Source organism: Micropterus dolomieu, linkage group LG08 (assembly GCF_021292245.1).
Source record: "Micropterus dolomieu isolate WLL.071019.BEF.003 ecotype Adirondacks linkage group LG08, ASM2129224v1, whole genome shotgun sequence".
NCBI lineage: Eukaryota > Metazoa > Chordata > Actinopteri > Centrarchiformes > Centrarchidae > Micropterus > Micropterus dolomieu.
In genome coordinates, this window is record NC_060157.1 from 9,338,354 (window position 1) to 9,359,610 (window position 21,257).

Sequence of the window (21,257 nt, forward strand, 5' to 3'; positions counted from 1 at the left end):
TCAAAACTTGCAGAGGGGAGAAAGCTCAGCAATCCTGGGGAGACACTGTGGCACAGAGAAATAAAGACAGATAGAACCATGGGATGAGGAAAAGAAAACAAGGGGAAATAAGGGAAGACACAGATGAAAACAATGTTTATAACAGAGATTGTTATTGACAATTAGGGAAACAAATGGCATTGTTTTTATACAAGATATAATACCTTTGGGGCTCTCAGAAATTCACTATTCACTTCAACCAGTAAATTGATTCAACCACATTTGCCCAGTACTTTATCTTTATCTTATATGTTTTCCACAAACAGTCCTTAGTCTCTTTATTCCTAACCCACAGAGAAATCAGCTTGTCTCAGACCAGATGCAGCTAACACCCTCAGATGGACAGATTTTCACAATGAAAATTGCCAGTTATAGAAATTACAATCAAAGCTGTTGGCTTGTATGTTGATGAGTGGTAGCAGGTTAAAGGAGAATTGAGATCGATATCTGCCTGAAAGCAAAGTGAATGACTCTGGCCCTATATTAATAGGGCTTTCATACAGACTCCCCTTAGTTCGTCTCCTCTGTCTTTAACACACACTTTCCCTGTCTTCCCCTTTACCTCTGTCCTTTCTATCCCTGTCTCATCATTCCCTCTATGACACGTCCAAGTGATCGTGTCGGGATGTCAGCCTTCATCCACGGCTAATTGGGGCTCAGAGGAGTAATCAGGGCAGGACAAATCGGACAGTTCTGGTCATTAGCTGTGACCAGTGTTCTCTGGGAAGCTGGGAGATGTGTACACACTTCTGCCATCAACCTGAGCCTGCATAGTGACACAGGCAGATCTGTAGCGTGACATGAGTGGGAATACAGAGACTGGCACAGCACAGAACACACTTAGTGTGGAGCCATTGATCTCTTCTGCTTTCAAAGACACATGGGCAGGAACACAAATAAGCCTTGTTGGTGACACTATGCACAGGGGCTCTCTTATTGTCTTAAATGGGAGAGGGAGCAAAAAGGCTGCCGAAGAGACAGCTCATGAAGTACAACACAGAGGGTAAATGGTTTGTTGCAATAGTCTTGAACAAGCTTACATGCTCACATTATCAGCAAAGGACTCAGACATGTGTTTCCTGCTCTGGCTAGTCATCCAACTCTATTTGCTCCTTTGAGCTGGTCAGTGGAAAGACAGCAGGAAAAGTGGAATAACATGTAAAATATTGGTGTCAATAACAATCTTGGAAGTCACAAAATGTAAACATGTCGATGGCTGTTCCTTCTGAAAGCGGGGTGCATAACTCTGGAGCAAGATGAATGTCAATTCGCCTTGCAGGCAGAGCCTTAACCTTTCAAGATAACTGAATTATTTAAGCACCACATACCTGTTGTGGGCCTCTGTTTCTCTGTCTGGGCTCAGGATGGTTAGGAGGCTGTATGAGTCTATGGCCACGCATGCCTCTTTGGCCGCAGAGTGAAAATGGCAAGACAAATGCGGTGGGGGATTTGTGATAATTGGCCGTGCTGGTGGGCTAGGCGACGGGCCTAGAGAAAAGGTCGCAGGCACTGAGGAACAGATCAGTCTGCCAGGAGGAGAGGAGGCTCTGTGTGCCTCTGGGGTTTAGCTCAACTTCTGTCTTTCTCTGTGTGGGGAGAGTGTGCTCCAGCAGGGGCCATTAATTAAGCACCAGAGCAACCTTCAATTTGTTTAGAGGTCAGAAGCCCCAGTGTCACTGTTTTGGGCAGAGACCAACTTAGAACAAACTCTATATTTTCTCTCTGAGTGGAAACAGAGGGTAGCAGAAGTGTTCAGAAGACTAGAAGAAAAGTGTTTTGCATGGTGAATGTTTATAAGTAGAGAGGATAGAGAATTAATGTCAGACGCACTGTGTCTATGTGACTGCACAAGGAGGAGGAGACGTGAAGGAGATGAGGGGAGCCACGGGGACATGGCTCACACCCCGACATGCTTGTGAAGCAGCTGTTCTCCTCATGGCAGAGAGAGTGGGGGCCTGCCAGCAGCAGCATGCTGCTGAGAGAACCATGGTCTCCCACCATAGTGCAGAAACAGAGCAGCAAAGCCTGCACACACACTGAAAGATATACAGACACACTCACATTGCATATATTGTACTGTCACCGTCTCCTGCCAGTCCAGTGTTGAGGTTTTGAGTTGAACAGTCAGGTGGTGGAGTCAAATTCATATGCTATAAATTTGATCTCATACTCTGTAGAGGTGCATTTCCATTTGATACAAACAACAGTCTGCATAGCTAAAGGCAATTATATTTCTACTGCCTCCATTTGCCCTGAGGTTGTAGACAGCCAGTCAAAAACTCCCCAGGTTTTCCTGCTTCTCTACCCTCTCAGTGAAATCAACAGAACGGTGCCTAGACTCATCCATGATTTATCTCAGTGAAATATTCATTATGTAGCCTTGCATAGTCTGGACGTATCTGATGTGAATCTGGACCTGACAGCTCTGCTCTGTCATCACACATCACCTGAACCACTCTGAATCCGGCACCTGTCTCCCAGTGCTCAACACAGAGGTAACTAAACTGATCTGAATGAATAGAGGACTATGGTAGTTATAAAGAATCCATCTGTCTGTTTTTAGCCTGCAGGCATGTCCGCTCTGGGTGTGTAGCTACTGTATCCTACTTGCACACCAACCTATAACGGATCACCGCAGCAAAGGAGCTACTCAACTTTTCCCATTGAATTAGCTAGAGAAAGAGAGAGAGAGAGAGGCCTCTGCCTTGACTGGAGATGTGGTGGATTGAGGCATGATGAGTATATGTGTTGAACCCTGCACACAAACTGCTAACAGTATTGGCCAGGTGTATTGATCTTTGCTGGGTGATTTCTGATAAATCAACACAGCCACAAATAAGTGCTCAGATATGGTAAACAGTTAGAAAGGTTAGAACGGAGTCCATAGGTTTCAGCACCATGGACAGCATCACATAGCGTACACTGCTCAAGGTTCTCTTTAATCACTTTGATAACTGTGATAACAGGCAGAGTTATCACTCTGCCTGTCCAATTAAGTAACCTTTGAATTATTCCATAAATTAATATTGCTGAAATACTGTCTAATAGTGCTGGAATGATCACAGGGACAACAGTGACAACTCATTTTCCTACATAACACTTATTCAAGTGGTTCCAGAGAGTCATTATACTCTGAAGGACTAATGTAATAAGAAAAATGTAACTGCAGTGAATGGTGATATTAATAATGTATTCATGTGAGACAGAGACTAGAGCACAGTGGCCTAAGCTGAGGAAGGTAAGAGGGAGAAAGTGATAGCTGTGAAGAAACAAGGTCGTCAGCATTCCCTCCTGCCTTACTAGTCATTTCATTATCTCATCCCACTCTCCTCCTCTTTAAAGTAGGAAAAGCGAGAGAGGCTATTGACCCCGTTCTGTGTTCGTGGCAGGCAGCGGGACAAATGAAGTTTCCCCTCAAACCCCCTCCGTATTAATATCATAATTATCCCCACCTCTGTGCCCCCGCTGGCCAGCGCAAACTCCACCGTCTGATTTGATGGAGAGGTGCAAGCAGGGAATTACATTCGATTAGCACTAAACAAGAGAATGGGACACGGAGCGATAGAATCAATCAGTGCCACCAGGACAGGCGAGATCCTCTGTGTCAAGGAGTGTGTGTCTGACTGCATGTGTGTCATGACCGCTTGTGGCTAGAAAGATTGCATAGTCCTAAACTCATTGAGCAGTGCCTTTAAGTATCCAATTGTGCACACTGCAGCTGTAACTGACAGCATTTAAATAGTGGATACATACTGTTATGATGTTTATGATGACTTGGGGAGTTGGTGGTTTTGGTTGGCAGCCTTTAAAATATACCATAGTAGGTACACAGAGCCCCATTTGTTTTTACCAAATCCACTAAAATGGGGACCCTTTTTGAGTGACAAACCACACAGTCCGCTGTGGGCAGCTCTCTGTCTCAGCAGCAATTTGGATTCATTGTTTGCAACCCCAGATAACTGCGGTGGTACTTTTCTTCAGTCTCAGCCATTTGAGGGGATGGGCCAGACATTTTAAAGTGGTCTAATGCCATAGAGAGGTGGAGGTAGTGTGGCGGGGATGAGCAGATCGAGAGTGAGAGGTGAAAAGAACAAAAGAAAATGAATGGAGTGAGAGAGGACCCCCCTCACAGGTCTTCATTCCTGTCCCCTGTCTCATTACCCAGGCTTTGACTCAATAAAGAGTGGATAAAGAGTGGATAAAGAGGCACACACCCACTACCTAAAACACCTTTCACCAACCTCACTTGGTCTGTCTTTCTCTCTTCTCGCTTTCTGGCACTGCCACACACATATCAAAAAATGCACACATATACACACTATCCCCTTTCACCCTATTCTGCTGTATGTTTTTTTGCTTCAAATCTTTAAATATATCTTTCTATCTAGCTCTTCCTTCAATTTTCTTTTTAGCCTAACTTTTTAAAAGTTGTGTCCATCTCACTTGCTCTCTCATTCACAGTCTGTCTCTACCCTCTCTGTCCTCTGTGTTCCCTCCCTGTCGGTGCTGTGTAATAGGAGTTATTTTCATCCCTGTCTCCGTGACTGTGGCCGCTGGATGGCTGAATATTTACATTTTTCACTCACTGGTGACCTTTCCCTGTTGCCGCTCTGGGAGTTCCAGTCTCCTTGCAGCTCTGCTGTTGACAGACTACTGCCTGCAAATCTCATATGGACACAGAAAATTGTACACAGGGAGTCAGGGACAGAGGGTTCAGAGACTGGAGAAAGGTGGAAAAGAGAGAGAGAGAATGAGAGAAAGACTGTAACCAGGGCTGACTGTCAGTTGTCTGACTAAAATGGCTAGAAGAGACAGAGCTGCTGTATGTCTATCTGCATCTGTAGAGATATGGACTGAAGTGGTATAATCTTTTACCTCTGGTGTCATCTTGACTGTGGCTTCCTGTCAGCACAGATGGTCTGCAATAAACTGCCTGAAAAGAGATGTAAATCTGGAGCTCTAGGAATGCTCAGTGCCAAAGAAAATACTTAAATAAATGTTTTTTGTTGGTGGCAGAAGGTACTTTTTGTTTTTTGAATGAGTGGATATGTGGATGTCATATCAAGGAGATCTGCTGAGCAGTGTAAGAGAAAGAGATTGTCCGCTTGTTCTTAGCTGATGCTCAGTGGTAACAAAAAAGTTGAGTCAGTGAACTCCTGGAAGTTTGATAAGTGTTGATGTGCATGTATCCAGAAACTGGCAGAGAGAGAGGGTGAAAATGAAGGCTGGAGATTTCAAAAGTGAGTGACTCCTTGTGACCCCAGCTCTCTGTGTTACTTGCTCTCTATGCATGTGTACACATGTTTCTGAATGTCTGCATGTGTGCTTGTATTATTGTGTATGTGTCAAGCCTAGCTTTGGCCTAACTCTCCTTGGAGCTGTGGTTTCATGTGCCAGTTATGCTCCTTTAAATCTGAGTCTTGACTTAAATGACTTTTAACTCTGCAGTAATGCATTTACTGTACTGTAGATTTGTCCACCATCATTTACACTGAACAGTGTGGACAATAGGAATGATTACAGCAGCCAGTAATTTTTTCAACGTATATATGAAATGTCAGTATTGTATTAAGATACACCCGAAAAAATGTGAACCTATCTTTTAAAGGAGCTCCCAATACCAACACAAAATGACAGAAAGATATCCCTGACAGCTTTGCAATTGGAAGCAGATTAAAGATAATATGCAGCATCACCAAAAAGTACAAGAGTTTCCTCTGATCATTGCCTGAACAAGTCTGAACATATACCACTGTCTACTGTATTTACAGAATCAGGGTGATATATTCCACTTACCATTATTTCATTGTTTTTCTTGCTTGAATTACTTAGACTTTTTAATAATATACTGTACCTCTAATCATTTGGAAAAATGTATTTAAGTGAAAATAACCTGAGTGGCTTTGCTGACTGAATTCAGAATAGACGGGAAGAGACATGCTTTTTGTCTTGTGGTGTTGTTATTACTGCCTGTGACACACACAGAGCCAGTAGACAGAGCGAGAGCAATAAATTGTTGTTGTTTGAAAGCTTTTGTTTGCTGTGGGAACACTCTAATTATTTTGATTAGTATTTAAGCATTGTTGAGGACAGTTTTTCCCTTTTGTCTATTCCCAACTGGTATGCTCTCCTCTTTTGCTAACAGACACTGTTAAGGGGATTGGTTAGACTACAGATGAATGTGTCTTGTGGGTCTATTCAGTACAGCAGGGATGCTGTGACTTGACAATACTTGTCTTCAGAAAATACAACTTAAGACAAATTTAAGTAGCAGCATAGTATTAGATACTTTTTCTCCACATGTTTTATACTAGAATATATGTAAGAAATAGAACTGCAGTCAAATAGATACATAGATAGACAGTAAGATAAAAATAGCAACAGCTCCACACACCCCTATTCTATGTGTGTATGCTTTATGCTCCCTTAAAATTGGGTGTGTGAATGGTTGTACGTATCAGGCACCTTCCAGCAATAATGGCTGCCATGCTAAACGAGAATGATGAGATGTATTGGGGAGGTGATCAAAGGACCACTATTTACAACCACTCTCAACCTGCGGACTTGACGACCCACTGTAAGCACACTATACTGTACAGGGAATGTCTTCCATCATGCTTTTACTGCCCATCACTGCAGCTGTTAGACAGGGGAGATGGCAAAGCTTTTAGCAGACTGAGATACCGTCCTCGTGCTGGACGGCGTGTATGGGCAATGCCATCAGAAAAGAGAATGACTGGGAAAGATAAGGGAAATGGAGGCTGTGGAAGGAAAAGAGAAGAGAGAGAGGGAGGCGGCAGGGCGATAGGTTGATGGCTGCCTGCCGGCTGTCAAAGGAAAATGCTTCGGTTAAATGGAAACTGATATCATGCAACTCATTCAAGTTCTTGTGGATAGGCTGGGAGAGTGTGAGAATGAAACTAAAGTGTGGTGAACTGTAGAGGACAAGAAGAGGCGATCTTACCTGGAGCAGCCAGTAGCACCTACGGTGGAAGGTGGGGATGATGGAGGAGTGTACGTAGCAGCCATACAAACACTGGAGACAGTAGAGAAACAGAGAAAGAGGACAGAAAGAAAAAAGGACATTACACTACAGTAATAAAGCACAGGATAGGCTGACCTTTCTGCTGACCATGACAGCTGAGACCTTTGAACCCCTGACCTCTCCCCTCCTTACAGTAACTCCCACGTGGACCCGCTAGCAGATGTTCAAGCTATTGTTCATAGAAACAAAGCTGGAAGGAGAAAGTGGATGGGGTAAACCGGGGACAACTTAGCACTGTCACCATGTGACTCCTTCCTTCCTTACCTCCCCATCTTCTACTCTTATCCTGTCCTGCTTGGAGAGCCCCTGACAGAATGATTCAGGTGCTCCTTACTCCACCCCCCCTCCATCACCCCACAGGGCACCCCAGCACATAACTAAAGCACAGTGTTATTAATATCCTTATCGTAAACAGATAATACTGTGCCTGGGGGCTCGTTACAGTGGAGAGAGCTAGGCAGGCCGATAACGCCTCCTGGTATCTGGCAGAGGGGCCAGGAGACATTTTTCACCAAACAGGAACAGAGGCTAACGCAGCGAAGCGCCATGCAACGAAGAACAGGAGCAAGGCAACACTTATCCTCCTCCCGTCCTCGCTCCTCCTCTATCCTTCTCTGGGAGACTCACGGCCCCAGCTCCCAGGTGACCCAGAGGGATGGCTAGCCTGCTTTTGCTTGTTTACAGCAACAACAAGAGTCTTCAGCACTCTCTCCCCAAACCCTCACCAGCTAGGAAATATGCTGCAATACAACATTTTATTAAAGGTGAGGGTAGGGTGGAATGCTCTTCAGACAGGAAGCTCGGCTCTTCTAGGAATAAAGTAAAACAAGGAGGTCGGGAGGTATGCGCTTCACTCCAACCCACTTTGTTATTACTATCAAGTAAATCTGGAGAAGCTGGGGTGATGCATAAACTGTCTGTCAGAGTGCACACAGCTTTATTATTCAGCTGTCATGTGTTCAATAAGTTAGTGGTTAGGGGTACATTGCTTGGAGGACCATGTGATAAATAGGTACCTCTTGAAGTGTTTCATGTTCTCGTCTTATTTAACTAAAACCCAGTTAAAAAGAGCAGGGTCTGCAGAGGAAGTCAGTCTGTATAAACACTCATTTGCCAACATCAAACCGTCTGATTAATTATACCAGAGTACCACTGCACAGCTACACAGACTGGGCACATGGTGAGAGAAACATTACACAGCTAAAAACAAACACATCACACAGATGCACAAACACGTGTGTGTGGCTGTGTGTGTCTAACAAATTCACACATACAGACATCCGATGACCACTTCACAAACAGCAAAAGTCACATCAGCCTCGGGTGTTTCTCCAGGTGTTCCATTGTTCCAGTCACATCTATTGTGAACTGATTTCAATAATACCAAACTCTGTGTGTGAGTTTGAGATACTGAAGGCATGCAGACTTCCTCCTGTTCTTATTTTTTTTGCTGCACTCTCATCCATTACAGCTGTCTGAAATAGGATGTATTCCTCCTCCTACTCCCATAGCTCTGCAATCCATTACTCCACGCTGGCAACAGACAGACACTTCCTCCCACTCCCACAGTGCATTGAACATCACATTACTACAGTCAACCACAACTGCTAGCAGCTCACACATTTCTCCTTTGCAGTTTGTAAGTATTTATGTCATAAACTGTAAAAAAGAGCACTTTTCAGGGATTAGGCATTTGTGATGCAATACAGCACATTGGTCTATGAGACATTAAACTGTTTGTGCATTTCACTACAGTCAGGTGTTGCAATACTTTTCTGAAAGGTGCTTACAGAGATGCTACCATTCTGTCTATTCAATATTTGACTTTACATTTCAACACCAACACCAGTACAACCGAAATTCTGCATTCATTTTCACTGCACACAGAAATAAAATGCTGCTTCTGTGCTAAATAAACTTGCTGTCTTGTTAATTCTGATTACGGAGAGTTTATTGACATATCATGGTTAATACTGCTCTTGCCTAAAGCACTTGGCCCACTGAGAGGGGGCTGTTGTGCGGCTGTGTGCAGTTGGATGAGGCTATGACTTGCTCCTCAGGATTGACAGGTGGGCCAGTGCAACAGGCCTCTGTGACTAGGGTGACTGGGGAGTGAATAAATTAGCCCCCAGGCTGCTTTCCTCTCCCTCTGTTTACTCCATTTCTCAACCACACAAAGCAGCGTGCCAGACAAACAAGCGGCTTATAGCATAACACAACTGTTGCACCTGTCAGTGCCGATATACAGTAGGCATCAAACACATATGCACACACACGTAAACTTATGCTTCCTCAACCTCCCACCACACACACACACACACACACGCACAAACACACAAACACACACACACACACAAACACACACACACACACACAGAATAAGACAATGAGTTCTTAAGCACAAAACTACACCCACTCATAAACACAGAAATATTCACAGAAGCACAGACACATACCGTTACACACTGACACATACTCTAACGCACTGACACACACTCATACACAAGCAGAATAGACCAAGATATAAAGGCCAGCCAAGATACTTTTGAGAGCACGAGCATGCCCACATACACAAAGCTCATCATACTTGAGCGCGTATCAGTAATTCAAGACGCATATCAGTTACTGGTGTTTCTGCTGCTCTCTGCATGCTGAGCGTCTGGGTGACAAAGTGACAGCAGCAGAACCATTATTTGCTGTCTTTGGGCTGTGACAGATGACAGCACATCACAGGGCAAGCAATTAAACCATAATTATATATACACACACACACACACACACACACACACACACAGATCCTCTCATAAAAAGTGCACTTTCCCAGTGTGTAATTTTAAAGAGCTTTTGTGCACTGACACAAAAACAGTGAAACAAATACATAGGTGTGCATATGAGGACACACACATTCACACACGTGAATGCATTAATGGTTTACTGTTGTGTTAGGGTAGCAAATGAGACAATAGAACAGTGATACAAAATAGTTTATAGACGTGTTCACAAGCAGCATGCCCATAATATATTCAAGCGCTGTCACCGCAGACAGCAGGAAAAAAAGAGTTACAGCGACATGTGTCCTCCAAAGTCAGACACTGATGCAGCAAATTCATTTGGTGTTGTCACTCAAGCAAGCGGCCAAGGCAATGAAACTCTGCCTTGGCCCAGTGAGAGGTTATTATTACCTGGCCTGAACACGCCCCCATCTTGGGGTGTTAAAGCGGTCCTGAGTGGAGCAGGATTGCAGCTCACACAGGGCAAGCAGGCCAGACAGCCCATTGATAAACAGTTCGGCCTAAATAAAGCCTTCAGATATAAAGGCAGGGCCGCAACCGGTTACCTGTACGGCCTCTAGAGGCCACTGCTGCCCCTGGCCTGCCTGTTGCCCTGGCGACACCTCACTTACATTCATCCATCATGGCTGACAGGTGTCAGGCACAGCTAGAGATGGGTAAGTACAATGCAAAGTCTGTGGAGGCAAAACTGGCAAGCAGACATGCAGATATAGTGAGACTGTGAGAGAGTGGAAACTCTCTCATTAGCACATAATGATGTGTGCAGACAGTCCTAATCAGAGTGTGGCACCTTATTTATGTTGGAAAATTTGCCGTTTTCCTGCCATGACACAACTGTCTTTCAGTCAGAGGCTGACACACACTTCCTGTCTTCCTGTTGGATTGTCAGTCCAACTGGGATGACCACACTAACATACATTGCCTTTATCCAGCACCGACTTTTCATCCATGATCCAGCCAACTCATGGAAGGATAGTTTTCCCATTAACTCATGTATGACTCCCATGTCTTCTCATGTTTCCTTAGCCAACATTTGTTCACACATAGCATCACCCTGGATATGAATAATCTACAGTCGGATCCTAAAATACATTTTTCAACTCTCACTGTATTGAATGACTTGCTTCACACTATTATACAGCTGTTGACATGGACATCCACCTGGTAAAGTCACTTCTGGCTCACCGCTTCATTAGAGGGAATGTATCATTTTGTGTGTGTGTACTTCTGTGTGTGTGCATGTTTGCATATGTCTGTTCACATGGATGCCTGGGGCAGGTGATTCAGCCTGGGGCACAGCAGCATAAATAGAGCTCACACAGCGGCCAATCAAGCAGTACTATCAAACCCCATCCGTGGAGGGAACGCAAAATCCATACTCAGTAGAGATTCATGAACCATGCAAGATTCAAGCTACCCTGGCCATTGACAGCATTCATGATGACTATTGATCAACTAGCAATTTCTGGCTCTATACAGACGTGATTAGATGACTTACGGCTGAAAAGTGCCACTTCCAGTTTGGAGGATGAGCTCATTTTCGACTGATACCTAATGCTCTTCATTTCACCTGCTGTCTTTACAGTCGGCCACTCTACTCTGCTCTCTCCCAATCGTTCAGTGGGAATCAAATTATTTGTAGTGTCTGGTAGGGTGGCACTATGCCCAGAAGGCCCATAATGCACAGTATCTCTCTTGCATTTTGGATTCAGATAGAAACGCACAGTTCCTGTATGTTACTGGCACAATGACTGTGGTTTTTTATCCCATGCTATTGCTTTCTCTATTAAGATTCTTCTCCTTCTTCATACCCCCTTAAATAAGCCGCTACTTGTAAAGTTGTAACAGTATAATTCTTCAATGCATCTGAAGAGTTAAGCAACGGTTGATGAGACATTATACATAATAAATCAAAAGAGGCTTAGATTTATCTCCCCGGTTCTCTCCATTGGACCAGCTGCACCCTCTAAATCAGTCAAAACTGAACGGGCTACAAAATGAATTGGCAGGCTGCACCCAAGCTGAAGAAAAAAAATGAAAAACAAACCAAAATTCCTCAACAAAGCAAAACAAATGATGCTCTGGAAAAATGCATGTGTTATGGAAATGACCAGCCCTAAAAATAGCATACTCATTGTAAAATAAACACAAACAGTTGATAAACAGGCCCTGAAGAGGAGAATTAATTAGCCACGCTGGACGAGTAAACATAGCTATACATCAAATTCAGGAGGAAAACAATAACAGGGCTGAGGCATTTTGAGACAAACCAATGACCACCTGCTATACCAAAAGCCCTGACTCTCTCTGGCCTTATTGCTGAAGTGAAGGAAGACAGGAACAAATTCAAGACAAAAGAAAGGAGAGACATTTTATGGAAGAGAATTGTGGTGATGAAGCAAGTCGGGTATAGGAGTTACATATTGGGTAGGACAGAGAAGAAAAATAGGGACAGAAAGATAGAAGAGGGGATGTGGGGTTTACAGCCGTGCTTTTGCACGTGCCAGAGAAAGCTCATGCACTTGCCCATGCACGTCTGTCTCCCTGACTGAAGACACGGTGTCTGTTGATGCTAATGCTAGCCAGCTGGGCTCACGGCCAAAGGCATTAAGTGGAATCGAATTCCACCAAACTAGCTTTAATCAGCAGGTTTTTAAGGTTAGAATTACTCTCCCTCTCCTCCAGCCCGCTGGCCAAGGTTAAAGCAGACACAGGCAGGGGCTGGGCTCAGCTAATGGGATGGATGGGTGGCATGGGGCCTACGGCATGCCACCATACACTTACACACAAAAGTGCAAACAAACGTAGGCCTAAACACAGCTACACGCTGCCAAGTCACACTTGCAAATCACAATAACGCACAAACACCTACAGACATAGAAATACAGCATAGTGACTGGATGTGCACAAGACAAAGACAAGCACACAAATATACTTAATGCACCTAACCATACAGACATACAGTGACACAAGCTGCATAACAATTCTCAGCAGACTAATGCATCCATACTTGCGTTTGTATCACATTAATTAATTACGTTCATCGATTCCTTGACATCACAAGCTATAAATGCCTGGCCTAGGTAACTATACACCAGTTTTACTACCATTACTGTAGCTACATATATTCTGAATGTAGCACTGCATAAAAGCCTATTCACTTAAAGTAAGCCTAACAAGAATGTTGAAAACCTTAACACAAAAGAGAGAGGTGAAACAGTTGGACGAGTGAATATATCAGGCTGTTTTTTATGCTTCACAAAGAGCCAATAGAGGCCTTGCCTTGACCTCAGCCTACAATAGCAGTCAACACATTGATGCCTGTCCACAAAGGAAAGCTCAGTAAACCTGCGAGCACTTTTGACAGCTTCTCAAAAGTCAAACTGTGTTTCTGTAGGACCCACACTATAAGCAAAAGCCTGAACAGCAGTGGTAACAAACATTCTCTTTCCACTTTCCCTCACTCAGGCTTAAATGAGCTCAAGTTGTTTTTGAAATACTAACATGCTGTCTTGCAAATTTTGAACTAGCTGCATCTTGCTAAAGCAAAATAGCTTTAGTTAAAAGTATAGGTGAGGAGAGCAACAAATTATTCTAATGTGAGGGATGACAGGTTACAAATGGATGTTAAGTATATGTGTAAAAGGCAAAACGGCAAATGGAAACAAGTCATTATCTCAAGACACTGCTTCCTTATCACCCACCCTTAACTTGACCTCTAGATTGCCTGTCTAGAATAGACATGTAAAAAATGTCTTGCAGCAAAAACAGTAATGGGCATCTGTTTGCATTACGAGCCTGGGGCTATCAACCACGACAGGCACTTCATTCCATTAAAAGATGGAGTAACGGATACACCAATCAGCTTATAGTGCCACAGTTTAAAGACACAAGGTCAGAGGTCAGGTTTTAGCTGTCATTTTTGGTGGGTGGGAAACAGCTGAGTCTAACAAGACTTTCCCGTACCGCTTAGTCAAACCCAAATGCATGTGCTGGAGAACGGCCAAAGGGATATAAAAAGGAACATGGATATGAATTCACTTGGATAGAAAACAAGGATGGAGAGTTACAGGTACAGATGTAGCTGCAGTATGGTACTAGGAGGGCAGTAAAAGAATTCTTCAAGGAAAAAATACATATTCTGGCTTTAGTTTTTTTCCCTCTGTCACTGTCCTCAAAAGCTGGACTCCTATTCGAACCTCGTGAAATGTCCCGTATTTAAAATCGAATAATGAATTTAATAAAGGCAGAGAGACTCCTGCTGCTTAATAAACATAGTTGGCATTGTTTGAGTCTGTATGACCGCCCATTAACCTTCCCTTGTGTTAGCTGAGGTAAGGATAAAAGTGCCACTGTGTGGAGAAGGGGAGCACGTCCTCTGCATTAATGAGAGCTACCACACAACCCACTGGATCCCCCTAAAACACATACACACACACATGCACGGCAGAGACCTGCTGAAGATGACATCACAGGCTCAGCCTCCCTGCTGTGGGTTATGCCAGTCAGACATGCTGCCTAATTGTAAGAGAGAGCTCAGATTTGTAATGCTCCACACTTCTGTTAGGGCTGATTAGCAGAGGCTCACGGCTTCTCCCCCCGCCATGATCTATAGGCACTCCAAATTTCCAATATCTCCAGTGTGAGCAAGGAAGAGCTAAGAGAGACTGTAAATCATGACATGTCCTACTGAGCGGAGGAAAGAAAAAAGGCTGGATGGATGGAAAGGGAGAGAGAGAGTGAGCGACAGAGAGATATTCAGCTTGTAGGGAAGCATGAAGGGTGAGAGGAATGGAAAAAATTATTGGGGAAACGAGGTGACGGGAGAGGGAGTAGTGCACATATAGAGGAGAGAGGAGCACACATCAGGGAGACATGAGAGTTAGGAAGGAACGAAGAGAGTAGAGGAGAGGAGAGGAGAGGAGATATGATTACCAAGGAAACAACAAGAAAAAAATTCCCGCCGGGGAGAAAGAGACAGAGAGTGTGGAGCAGACAAAGAGGAGAAAGAGCATGGAGGGAAGAAAGGGAGTGGGAGGACAGAGAGACACAGAGAGAGAGACAGAGAGAGGAGAGGATAGAATGAATGCTAACAGGGAGCCCAAACCCAGTACTGAGGCTTTATCCTTCACAGGCGGAGGAGCAACAATCGCAAACACATTTTCTCTCGCCCTGGCCCTAAGAGAGATAAAAAAGCAATTTGTATTCTATTCCTATTCAGCGTCGCTTGGCCTGTTTCTCTGCCTGCATATTTGTAAACACAGCTTTGTCAGAGCAGCTTAATCTTCCCAACACAAACACAGACTACAGGAAGGAGGGGCGAGAAAGGGTGAGGAGGGGTGAGGGAAGAACGGTTATGAGGGGAGAGGAGGGTAAAGGACGAGTGAGAAGGAGAGAAGAGGGGTGAGGAAGGGTCAGAGGGTGTGGAAGGGAGGGGAGGTTTGTGGTGCAACAGAGGGCCAAACAAGAAGCAGTGCAGGGCAGCAAGGTTCAGAACTCGTTTCCGTCTCTGCTGCCACAGGATGCCCCCATGTCAAACTCTGAACGTCCCACTGTGTGACGTACAAACACACACACACACACACACACAAACACACACACACACCAGCATTGGCTGACCCATTCCCCCCATCATCGTCTCTACCCACAGGCCTAAAGTCCAACAGGCTGGATTACTGACAGAAGCAAAAGAGCAAACGCTCCTCATCATATGGCCAGGATGTGACAGATGGAAGAGGCGGGCCCTTCTGCTTCCTTAACTGTCACCATGCCTCTCTTTAGTGCTTGTCCTGCACATTTAGCCTGTCACGGAGCTTACAGGTATGCACTTACAGGTCTCTGGGGAACCAAAGTTCACGTTGCTGCACAGGCCAAATCACACAGTCAATGTGGAAGGACAAACACATCTCTGGAAGTGACTATACATTAAAGTAGAGTGACTGAAATAAAGAGAGGGAGAGGGAGGGGACTTGGAAGTGGCGATCGTCTGGGTGCACATTCGCTCACAGAGGCGTGAAATTAGCCAGAGCGACACCTGCCAATACGCACTGCATAAAAGCAGACTAGGTTCACCCCACTCTTTGGCCTACCATATCGCTCTGTATCTTTTTCTCATTCTCCCTCATTTTATTTCTCCATACTCTGAGATCTCTTTATTATGGCCCAGAGTGCCCAATTAAAGACTGATAGCTGCCCCGTCCACTCCCAAGACTGCTAGGAGGAAGATGGTGCTCCACTTCAGAGCATGGCAACAGCCTTCATCAGCTTCTGTGCACTTCGCTTCTATCCCCACTGTCCTCATCCCTCCTCAGCACCCAGCACACCCAATTTGGACAGCCAGGCTCAGCGGCAGGATTAGTACGATTGAGAACAATGACAGTAATGACATCAATCATGGAGGTACTATGGAAACAGCAGCAAGCTCACCCAGACTGTTTATTTTGCCTCCTATCTCATTTCCCCCGTACAGAGCTGCAACTTCAACCAACTGAATTAAAAAATAATAATAATAAGCCTGGCTATAGAGCCATTTCTCTGCAAACACACATACCCTTGAGTCTGGGCCTATCAGGGCTTATAAAAGGTCAACAGCATCACACTGAAAACAAAAGCGTGTTCTGGAGCTGTCAGCTACATAGATAAACAGACTGACTTTGTGAGGCACATACAGTATTGACAAAATGTTGCTGGAGCGCCAAGCTAACTTTATTCCTTGCTCGGTGCTGCCATGGGTTTCAACAAGTGGTGACCCACGACAACATGGCCTTTGTGCAATATTAATGTCAGTATTCCAAAAAACTTTGACTTTACCAATGCCCACACTTCTGACTGTATGTGTGTGGGGAGACAGAGAGCCCTGCAGACAGACACAGAGCCAAACGCACAAAAGACAGATTTGGAGAGACGGGGATTGCCACAAACAGACAGAGAGACAAGCAAAGAAAGACAGGGAGAGCGGCAGGCACACAGCAGGCAGATGGAGGAGCCTAAGAGCCCCCGGGCAGCCCTGTGATGAAGACAGTGGGGAACGCAACTGAAGGAGTCCATGTTATGTTCAGATTGTGGTGAGGAGAAGGAAGGGGGGAGGGGGAGGTGGCTGGTTATGAGGGTGGGGTAGGCAGACAAGAGAGAGGGAGTAAGAGAGAAAGAGATGTGGGGGGGGGGGGGGCTCAGCCAGTGAGCCAAAAAGAGGGAAAGGAACGCAAATGAAAAGTGACACTTTAATTCAGAGGGCTTCTTCTGCCTGAGTTATTATGAGATGTTTGTAAGCTGGCTTGTTCATGCATCTCCCTGGCCTCGTGCCTGGCTCGCTCTCACTGAGGAGACCTGTGGCGCTAACCTGTCTTTATCTGAGCTGCACAGCAGGGGACAGCACTCTGCCACCATCCTCTGCTTTGATCCTCCCACTTCCACCATGGCTGCCTCACTGCCTCCCCGCCCCCCCTCCCATATTCCCTCTTCCACCATCGCTCATATGCAAAATGTCTCTCTGTGTCCTGTTGCTGCTTTGATATGGCCAAAGTCCTTCATACTCCCTCCACTCTTAATTAATTGCGATTACTCTAATCTGGAAGACGAAGGTTAGCTTTGGCTTCACAGAAACACTTCTGCACTCAGCAGTGCACTAGTGCTATATATGAAGATAACCACTGAGGACAGACAAACAGAGAAAATACATTAAATAGAGTGAATGTAAGTGTATGAGAAAGAGATATGCACAGAAATATGAAGAGAAATGAAGGGCAAACAAACAAACATAAAGAGAAAGACAAATGGGACTAGAATTGAAATGTTTTGACATTCTGGCTGGGCAAAGCTTGGTGTTTGAAGATGGGAGCCTGACCAGGGTATGTGATTTCCACTGTAGGAGAAGGAAGGCCATGAGGGCTGTTTTGGGTTGGGGCAGCAGTCAGGGAGCAGACAGATAAAGGAGACAGACAGATAAAGGAGGCAGACAAATAGAGGAAGGGAATTATAGGGGCACACAGATACATGGGCTAAAACGTACCTCGAGTACCAGACAGGTACAATCTGGACAGACAAGGATGGAGGAGGGGGGCCTGAGTGTAGCAAATTCAATCAGGCAGAGAGATGTGGACACATACATACAAATGCAAGTATAGCCAGACAGACAAGAACATGGATAGATGCACTGTATGAATACACAAAGGCGGTGTGATGAGAAATGTAACAGTAAAGCAGAAAGGGAAAAGGACCCAGAGCAAAGTCAAAGTGAGAATGAGAGAGAAAGAGAGAGGGACAGCGATGGACACAGGGATGTGGTGGGGGGTAGTAGGAGTTGGAGTGCTGACAGGTCTCCAGAGGTTGTAATATATAGCATCGTTTCAATCTCTCAACAGCAACTACAGCCCTCCTTTTTCATATCCTTCTACAATCTGAGGACAGAGAGATACTTCTGTCCTTCGGAGCCAAATCGGCATTCAAGATGATATAAAGTGCTCATTTTTTGACATTATATCCCCAAATCTGGATGGTTATTTGTGGCTGGATGAGCTCTCCGTCCTCATTCTCTCTTGAAATCTCAAGGTTACTAATGGTAAAGGATGGATATAAAATGCCAACGTCAAACGCGTTTCTATGTTTGTCTTGTAAAGTCCCCTCTCCCAGTGAGGTTCGAGACCAATGGTTGATTTATCTGCTGCGTGCGCCATTAATCCTGCGCCCATGCATGTCTCTGCTGAATAATTGATCTCTGTGCTACTGTAACTAAATCCGTCAAAACAATGACACCCCATCTCTTTCTCTATCCCTTTATCTCTCTCCCCACCACCACCGTGACTTACCTTTGTAATAGTCAAGTTGTTCTAAACAAATAAATCTAGTACAGTGTTTTCCGTTTTCTGCCAAGCAGAATTGGGGAAGGGAAGGGTTAGGGTTAGTTGGAGCAGTGTTTTATCACCACAGTTAGGTGTGTGACACTGGTGTTCTACCACCAGAGGGAGTTTCCCCCTGACTGTGTATGTAAGGATCCTGTGAGGAGGCCCGGCCACTTGCCCAAATACACAAAACAAAATATAAAGATGTAGTTGACAGGGTAATCTGCCAACACCTCCACTCTAGAGTCCTGGCAGCCAAGTGAGTGGGGGCTGAGAGCAGCAGTGACCTCCTAAGGTGATCAGCTCTCAGCTCTCTGTCTAGACCTCAACAAACAGCTGCTCGGTCTGGAGCAGAAGGGGAACAATGACCCTTAATTTATGTCCACACTCCCTCCTTGTGCCTGTCTCTTTGACTTGTTTTTGCATACTGCATTTAAAGTAATAAGTACAGTATCTCCTTGAATGCCACAGAGCTATAAATCAGAGCAAAATGGACCTGTCATCTTAGTAAACAATGCATGGGACCAGTTATCATTAAAAACAAAAGAGTTCTAGAGGAGGCCTAGCCATGCATACGGATGAGGATGGGACCAATCTACCAATCTCCTTGGCTCGCCCTACACTTCTGGCGTACACTGGAAGTACAGATACACATATGCACATGCACAAACACACACCTGAGCAGACAGAAGGAGGGCATACAAAACTGCTTAATTTTCTCATTTTAAGGTGTCTAATGTTATCTTTGTCACTCATATACAGCAATTACAGAGGCTATTTCGGATGATGTTTTTGCACAAAACTGAATGTAGAGGTGTGTTTACTGATGTCCGTATGTCAAAAAGGTTATTAAAAGAAATTGCAAAAGAGCTGTTGTAACATACAATCTACACCACAGAATACATTTTCTTTTGAAAGGCAAAAAAGCATTGTGTCTTTGACTGTTCTCAGCAAAATACAAGCATGCTGAGGAATTGGATCCTGAAGACACTGAAAGATGTTGATTTCCTCAGACCTCAACGCACGGGTAACAGCTTCACAAATAACAGTTTGATTATGATATTTACGCTGTATAATGACTTCTTATGACAAATAGCGTACGATCACGGAGTCATTCAATCATAACATGTTGGTCGAAGTGACATTAGTAAGATTTAGGTCAGCGCTTGGAAAATGAGCTCCAGATTCGATTGCAGAGACGACATTGTTCAATGTCACGACAGTACCATGAAAATTTAGCATCATTTGTTATGTTGTGCCATCAATGTTTATGACAGCCAATCCATCGTCAAGTAAGCTGTATGTCAACCTTTATGTCAGCTTTATGACACATGGATTGCATGAAATGTCAGGGAATGTCATCTCTATGTACCCAGGCGTGCCAGAGTACATGTGATGGATACAACACTCTGGAAAAAAATCAGTCTTTAACACATGTTTGCAGAGCAGAGTTCAAATACCCTTCATGTTAATCAGACGCCAGTGTTTCTGTGCCCCTGTGTAACGAGGTGGCAGGCGGATGGCTCCAGGCAGCGATTTGCATGCAAAGCTGCATATCCTCCTTCCATAGCAGGGGCCCCTCAGGTGTAACCGAGTGGAGGTTCCTGGTGGCACTCTGCCCTCTCCCTGCCTAAATGAGATTGGGCTGGTGTCCCCCTCATCTCTGTGTGCACACCTCCCCTTGCTTTTCCAAACGGAGCACCGACACAGACACTGGAGAGATATAGAGGTCAGCAAGACAGAGACTGAAAAAGAGAGGTAGAGAGATAGAGAGTCTGGTCTTTAGTCAAGAGACGTGGACTAACATTTACACAGCTGCTGATTTCATGACCATGATGAATACTATAGCCAGAGTTTTAGATGATTTCTCTTCTGATGATGACAGTAATGGAGTCAGTCTCCTCCTAGAGCTAGAAGTTACTCTAAAGATGCAACAGTTTGAGAGCAATTGCTACAACCCATTAGCTAAAACAAGGTGTATCCCTAAGTGATACTTGATGAGAATAAAGATGGCCATACATCTGTGTATACAGTACCTACACACAGGCCTCCAGCACTAGTTGTGCTGTGCAGTAATAGGCTTTGGTGAGGCCTGTAAAGTGCTGCAACTGCATTTTTAGAGTGGGTAGAATTGCAGTGCTACAGAGTTCGTAAAGGGGAATCTGGGAGAAGATGGGGGAGGGGGGGGGGACTGTGCAAACTAGATCCTCTGTCTCAAGTCTTCTTTAAGTCTAATGCAGGTTGTTATCTGTCAGGGAGAGCTGAGAGATGCTCTCTTATCAAGACGCACACACTATAGGCACACACAGACTTAATTAAAGTCCCTTTTCCATCTGATGAACATGGTTGAGCTATGTTGTCTGTCTCTGCCTTGTGATAAATTCATTCTGCCTGCCAGATATTAGCCAGTTGAGCTGTGCATGTAGGAACTCTGTCTGCAGCTGCCACCCTTCAGATACACTTGGTGACAGAGGGATCCAGCACGTCCTCTGTGGGCCACATGAGGACCGATATGTTCTAATGGCTCCTCCCATCACCAACCCC

General features: G+C 44.7%; 1 protein-coding gene across 4 annotated transcripts in view; it reads right to left on the reverse strand.

Annotated features, from left to right (window-relative positions):
* Positions 1-21,257, reverse strand: part of camta1a (calmodulin binding transcription activator 1a) — a 291,229-nt gene that overhangs the window by 54,453 nt on the left and 215,519 nt on the right. For all 4 annotated transcript variants that reach the window (XM_046055766.1, XM_046055768.1, XM_046055767.1 and 1 more), the window contains one exon: positions 7,004-7,075. In XM_046055766.1, the coding sequence (XP_045911722.1) occupies positions 7,004-7,075 (72 nt within the window). The remainder of the gene's footprint in view (positions 1-7,003; positions 7,076-21,257) is intronic.